We start from the raw sequence: 6,869 nt of genomic DNA, 5'->3' as shown, positions 1-6,869 counted from the left end.
GGCCGCGGCAGGGGCCTGGGGCCCGGATAGGTACCTGGCACAGTTACTAGATTTGAAGTGAGCGGGGGGAGGCATGCTGACTGCAGGACTCGGGACTTTGGAGCACGTCCCAGCATCAAGTTAAAGGAGCATCTACTGGACTTTAGTAAATATAGCCCCTAATCTCAGGGGTTTAAGGCTGGATGGCCTTTTGCATTCTATTCAGAGGGGGCTGCACTTCCCTTATCTACCTCATTTAATTTCCACCGATCCCTCCTAGCATTTGTCCTGACCATCTGAAAGGGTGGGTTCCTCCCCCCTTTCCTGTGCTCTCCCCCTCTCCCACCTCCGTCTCTCCTTCTTTCCCCACAAGCTTAAACCAATTACACTGCTTTGCAAATAAAGTGCCGCCCCGGGGGGAGTTGCAGGCGAGGGGAACTGCCTTGTTTGCAGGTGCATCTCCGGCTTTGTAGGTGCGAACGCCTTTGTGAGGCGGACAAATGGGGAGAGGAGGAGGAGGAGGTGGGTACTTCTGCGACGTAAGATCCACATCAGCTCAACTCCACTCACATCCCAGCCGGCACTTCCTCACTTTCTCAACTGTCTCGCCCCACACCGCTCCCTGCCTCTTTTTTGGCTTGTTATAGACGAGAATTCAGCACCCCCTTCCCCTCCTAAGAGCTGGCTTCCTGCTAGGTCGGGCTTTCGGGCTCTTTTCCTGCTGCCCGTCGCTCGCTTGCAAGAGGGCTGGATGGTTACACCGGGCAGGTTGGCTCCATAATGTTAGGGACTGTGAAAATGGAAGGGCATGAAACCAGCGACTGGAACAGCTACTACGCCGACACTCAGGAGGTGAGTGAATCCCGGGGTCTGGCTCCTTTGCTGCCCCTCTGCAAGGGGGAGGGGGTCGAGGGGAGGGCCGGGGATCTGGGGGGGGGGGGGGGCAGCAATCGGATGAAGCAGTTTGCGCTCCAGATCCTGCCAGCGCAAACGTGCCTCCCCCCCTCCAGCCCTGGAGGTGGCCAGGCTTCCCCGAGGAAATCCACACGGTTTCCGAGAGCCCCAGGAGGCGTTTCGGCGAGCCCGGGGCGGCTGCGAGCCTGCGGGGCTGCCGGGAGCCGGGGGCAGCCCCGGCGCTCTTCTGAAAGGCGAAATCCGCGCTCTCGGCGCGCACAAAGCGCTCCGCAAACTCCTGGCTCGGGGCAGAGGAGTCGCGGCGCCGGCTCCTGCCCGGCATATGGCGCGGGCGAGGGGCGAGCGGGACCCAGCCGCGCCGCGCCGCCCCCCGGCCCGGCGCCTCCCTGCGCGCCGCCGCCGGGGGCCTCACCTGTCCGAGGGGGGCCAAAAGAAAGGAAGGAAGAAAGGAGGAAGGAAAGAAGGAAGGAAGGAAGGAAGGAAGGAAGGAAGGAAGGAAAAAGCCGTTTGTTCGTACTTCTCAGGACGGCTTGGCTGCGGCGTGCGCTGCTGCCGCGGGCCGGCGGGCGGCGCTGCGGAGAGCGGCCCCGGGAGGGAGCCCCGGCCCCGGCCGCCCCCTCCCCGCCACCGCGGCACCCCCGGAGCCAGCTCCGGCCGCCGCATTTATTTACAGTACCGTGCACAGGAACGGAGAGAAATGGCCCAAACGCCAACAACTACGGCACAGGAGAGGGCCAGGGAAGAGCCCTCCGCCCTGGGCGGAGGAGCCGCCCCCCCGAGCCAACCTCGGCCGTGCGGGGGTCCGAGTTTTGCACTGTGCCGATGCGGCTCTGAAATCGGGTTCCCGGGGAGAAGTCAGCGCTTAGCAGCACCGCCAGAAACCCGGAGGATTAACGCACGAGGAAGGAGCCGTTTTAAGGAAGTGTGCTAGCAAGCCGGGCTTGTAGGTGTGCGCACACAGGCATTGCATCAGCACACACGGACACACGGCTCCACAGTCCCCACGCCTCGTCCCTGCTCCCCGGGGCTCGTGCACAGCACCCGCAGGGCCGCGCGTGCACAGGCAGATACGTATCACCCTACTGGCATCTAATTTAATAGAGAAAAGTCTGCTAAGGGCAAATAAGGGTAATCTAAATTATATGTCGTTTCCACATTCATTTATCCTCGCTATACTCATTATCCACGAACATAAAGTTAAGCGACCCTCTCATTTGCTATTTTTTAGTTTCAATCTTTTCTCGTCTCCCACTATTTAATTTAAAACATTGCATGGATGGCGTGTGGGAAACCCATCCCCTTTCTACGAACTCAAATGATTATTATTAAATTAAAATCGTATTTATAAGCCCGTAGAATTTGTAGTAAATACTACCAAATATTACAGTGGCTTTTTAGCCGTCGCTAAACATCCTTTCCTTAGCCGTTTTGCCTTTGTTCTAGGTAAACTGGGAATACATCTGCGACGTGTTTTCCCCTCTTATTAAATCAGATGCCGTACTGGGAAGCACACTTTCAGGCTCTCCGGTTCTGGATTTTGTAACCGTTCTGTTAGAAGTAAGGGTGCTACAATTTATGCACATTAGGTGATAATGGAAAATCAAGGGCAGGGAAAGTTTCGGCTTTTCGTACTTTGGGAAAGTTTTTCTAACTTTAAATGAAAGATTGACTTGATAGAAAATGCGTAGAAGTGGGAAGCTTTCGGCAGATTAAATGCGCGACCGTGAGCTGTTTCATTTTTTGTGACAAGACACTATCATATTTTGTGCAAGAAAATAAATTGAAATTCACAGTGGAGAGGGGAGATGTGTGACATTATTGCCGAGAAAGTTCAGGCAGACGAATTTCGTCTTGGCACGGAGAGGGTATGTCAGTAATTTCCAATATTCCGATGAGTTTTAATATTTAGCTAGAAAGGTGGGACACAAAATGAGCAAAACCGCGGGAATATCCAGGAAGAAAACCTTCTTCCGGGACTGATAAAGCCCGTAGCCAGGCTCTGCAGAGGTGCGGAGCTGTTTCAGAGGGACGGTTGTCCCTGGCATCCCGGTGATCCTGCCGAGCGGGCGGAAGCCCTTGGCCCGCCGGTGAAACGGGCGCGTGTTCCGGTCCGAGAAACCTCTTGGTATATTGATATTTATAAATGCTCATAAATATAAATTAGCCTTTTCATCCCACCAGCGGCCCTTCCACGTGGATTTTGGGAAGCGCTTTCACGAGTGCCGAAGAAGCCAAAGGTTTCCCCGGGGGAGAAGTTTGCCAGGCGCGTTAGCCGGGACAGGCAGGGTCGGCTCTTGCTGCAGCGCTAGCGTCAGCGGAGGGCTGGATCCGGCCCCAGCCGGCAGCTCGGAGCCGCGGGGACCCGGCCGGCCCCGGCCCCGGCCCCGGTCTCGGGGCGTTCTGCCTGCCCCTCTCTCCTAATCTCCTCTCTCCGTCTCGCTGCCCTAGGCCTATTCCTCAGTGCCCGTGAGCAACATGAACTCGGGGCTGGGCTCCATGAACACCATGAACACCTACATGACCATGAATACCATGACGACGAGTGGCAACATGACCTCCAGCTCCTTCAACATGTCCTACGCCAACACGGGGCTGGGGGCCGGGCTGAGCCCCGGTGCCGTGGCTGGCATGCCGGCGGGCTCCGCCGGCCCGGTGAACGGCATGCCGACCGGCGTGGCTGCCATGGGCACGGCGCTGAGCCCCGGCGGCATCAACACCATGTCGGCCCAGCCGGCCCCCATGAACGGGCTCAGCCCCTACAGCGGCATGAACCCCTGCATGAGCCCCATGGCCTACACGCAGTCCAACCTGGGCAGGACGCGGGACGCCAAGACCTTCAAGCGGAGCTATCCCCACGCCAAGCCGCCCTACTCCTACATCTCCCTCATCACCATGGCCATCCAGCAGGCGCCCAGCAAGATGCTGACGCTGAGCGAAATCTACCAGTGGATCATGGACCTCTTCCCCTACTACCGGCAGAACCAGCAGCGCTGGCAGAACAGCATCCGCCACTCGCTCTCCTTCAACGACTGCTTCGTCAAGGTGGCCCGCTCGCCCGACAAGCCCGGCAAGGGCTCCTACTGGACCCTGCACCCCGATTCCGGCAACATGTTTGAAAATGGTTGCTACCTCCGCCGGCAAAAGCGGTTCAAGTGCGAGAAGCCAGCGAACAGCAAAACCCCTCAGGAGGGCAGGAAAGATCAGGCTGGGGCCTCCAGTTCCAGCTCTAACTCCCCCCTGCATAGAGGCCACAATAAACCGGCACAGCTGGACACGGCGACCTCCCTCTCCAGCTCCAACCCGTCTGCCAGCCCCCAGTCTATGGACCACAGCGGATCGAGCACGGAGCTAAAGACCTCGGCCTCGGCCACCTCCTCCACCATCAGCTCCGTCCCCGCCTTGGCCTCCGTCCCACACCCCCCTCACTCCTTAGCCCACGAACCCCAGCTTCACCTCAAAGGGGACCCCCACTACTCCTTCAACCACCCCTTTTCCATCAACAACCTCATGTCGTCCTCGGAACAGCAGCACAAGCTGGACTTCAAAGCCTACGAGCAGGCGCTGCAATATTCCTCCTACGGGGCGAGCCTCCCCGGCGGGCTGCCCCTGGGCAGCGCCTCCATGGCGGGCCGCAGCAGCATCGAGCCCTCGGCCCTGGAGCCCTCCTACTACCAAGGTGTGTATTCCAGACCCGTGCTAAACACCTCGTAGCTCTCCGGCCCGCACGCCCGGGGCGAGCCCCTCCCCCCCGGCTTCTCCCCCTTTCCCTCTCTGCCCCCCTTTCCCTCTATCTGCGACAAACCGATGTGTTTCCGCACGCTGCGTGCAAAGGACTGTTACTTTATAATTGTCTCGCAACGCATTGTGTGTTGTTATTATCCAACACGACCTCCTGCAAAGCTGACCGCGTCCCTATTGTGCATACCCCCTACCTCCCCCGTCCCCCCCTCCACGGAGATCCCTATAGCCTTTGCAGGATGTTATTAAAAAGAAGAAAAATTTGTTAAGCTTGTAAACTACTTGTTTGTGCTTTCCACCTCGCCCCCAGCCCCCCTCTCCCTTTCTGTGCTCTATAATCTCATGTAAGTTTACAGGTATGTGGCAATACTTTAACAATACGGAGATGAAGAAGTGAGTAGACGTTAAAGGCTTTTTTTAATTAAAAAGGCTTTGAAGGACAATACTGCTGTGAAGTAGCAAAACACTAAGAGAATCTCTAAGCAACAAGAGGACTATTTACTTTCTAGGTTCATCCTTTTGATACTTGCAAAATAAACCTTCGGCTAGTACAACCCGCATACACCCAGATGCTGCGGGCCGGATCCTGCACTCCCGAGGGGACCAACTGGAGCTTTGGAGTGCAGGATGCGACCCTTGTTTTTTCCAAGTGTTACCTTTCTTGGGATGTAATATAAATTTACAAGAGGTCACAGCCAGTTGGGTATTCTTTTCCTTCCCATCTGTTACTGAAGATTCCCATTCATCAGGAACTCTCTTCAACATGTGGATGACATGCTTATTTAATTTCAGTGTCTTTTCGTTGTATACCACCTAGAACTACATATGTATAACAAGGTTCTTTTCCTCTTCCCCCGGAAAACATTGACTATTAAACCAACTTAAGGAAAAGAGGGGAGCTCTTTCACTCTCTCCTTTTCCGACTTAATAAATTCCACACCCAAAATTTGTTGTGGCCGTTTAATTATCGCCATTGTTAGCTTGTTTCATCCAGTGTTAATGCACTTTCCACAGTTTTACACGGTGTTAGCATAGCCAGACGGGTTTTATTATTATTCCTGTTCGCTGTCTCAATGTTCTTAATTTATTGCATGGTTTATATTTTTTCTTTCTTTACAGCTGGAAATTGCTTTAAATGACAGTAAAAAGAATTACACGTGAATTTAAGAAATTTTGTTAATTTTATAAATGTGATTGTAATTGAAAAAATATTTTGATTTAAAACGATAACTGAGAATTTAAGGCGTGAAGTATGTTTTCGATCATTCGCAGTTAAGGAATTTAAATAAATCAAATGTTAACAATGAACGATTTCAGCTGTTTTCTTTCAAAAAAAATGTGGTTTTTGTGCGGTTGAAGGAAAACGCTGGCATGTGCAGTAAATCAAACGTAGCACCAAAGGGCGGCTGTGAGGACGAATACTCTCCACGGCAAAGCTTGCGCGGAGGGCCGGGGCGGCTTTGCTGCGGGCAGGCAGGGCACGCGCCCACCTGCGGCAGCGCTGCGCGGTGTGCGCAGGGCGCAGAGTCTGCAGGGGCATGTGCGGACGTTTTCCGTCTGTTTACGGGATGTATATGTGCTTTAACAGCGGTGGCAGCCGTGGATTTGTCTTTTTAATTCACCGTGCAGGGGAAAAAACGCCACCCGAGGGCTGCGTGGCCTCCTCGGTGCTTTGCGGTGGGGCGTTAGAAGTGCCCTTCCCCTGCGCGCTGCGGAGGGGGCCAGAGCCGCCGTCTTCCGCGGCCCCGGCGCGGCCCCGCCGCTCGCCGCCCGACGGGGCGACACGCGAGGGGAGCGCCTGCTCCGCCTGGCCGCGGCAGCGCCGGGCCGCGCTGCCCTCCGCCTCCTGCCGCCTGCGGGCCCCGGCTCACGCTGACACCGATAAGAGCAGCGGCCGCGCTGGCGAGCGCTGATCCCCAGCAAGCGGCATCACCGCGAGGGGTTTAACAGATTTCACTGTGGTCAGCCCCCTTCATGCAAGACCGCCAGATAAAAGAGCTGTGTAATTCTCATAATTATCACATAATTGCCTCCTGACGGGCTGGGGACAGCGGCGACTAACTAAATGTAAGGGTCGAAGAAAAAAAAAAAGAAACACAAGCCAGCGTCCCAGAAATCTCACAGCCAACCAGGTTCCTCGAACACTACTACCCGGCGAAAAGGGGAAGAAAAATATTCAAGAGCCCCTCTGCCGCGGGCTTCGTAGGTACAGCTGGATCGGCCCCTGGAAGCCAGGC

The 6,869-nt window shown here is 55.5% G+C and overlaps 1 protein-coding gene across 1 annotated transcript; it reads left to right on the top strand.

Annotated features, from left to right (window-relative positions):
- The first annotated feature begins 492 nt into the window (after positions 1-492).
- On the top strand, positions 493-5,907 carry FOXA1 (forkhead box A1). The gene is made up of 2 exons (XM_067295596.1): positions 493-831; positions 3,343-5,907. The coding sequence occupies exons 1-2, from the start codon at positions 760-762 to the stop codon at positions 4,603-4,605; spliced, it is 1,335 nt and encodes a 444-aa protein (XP_067151697.1). The 5' UTR covers positions 493-759; the 3' UTR covers positions 4,606-5,907.
- Positions 5,908-6,869: the final 962 nt, after the last annotated feature.

This window comes from Apteryx mantelli, chromosome 4 (assembly GCF_036417845.1).
Source record: "Apteryx mantelli isolate bAptMan1 chromosome 4, bAptMan1.hap1, whole genome shotgun sequence".
Lineage (NCBI taxonomy): Eukaryota > Metazoa > Chordata > Aves > Apterygiformes > Apterygidae > Apteryx > Apteryx mantelli.
Note: the sequence above shows the minus strand (reverse complement) of the source record. Positions and strands in the feature narration are given on the sequence as shown.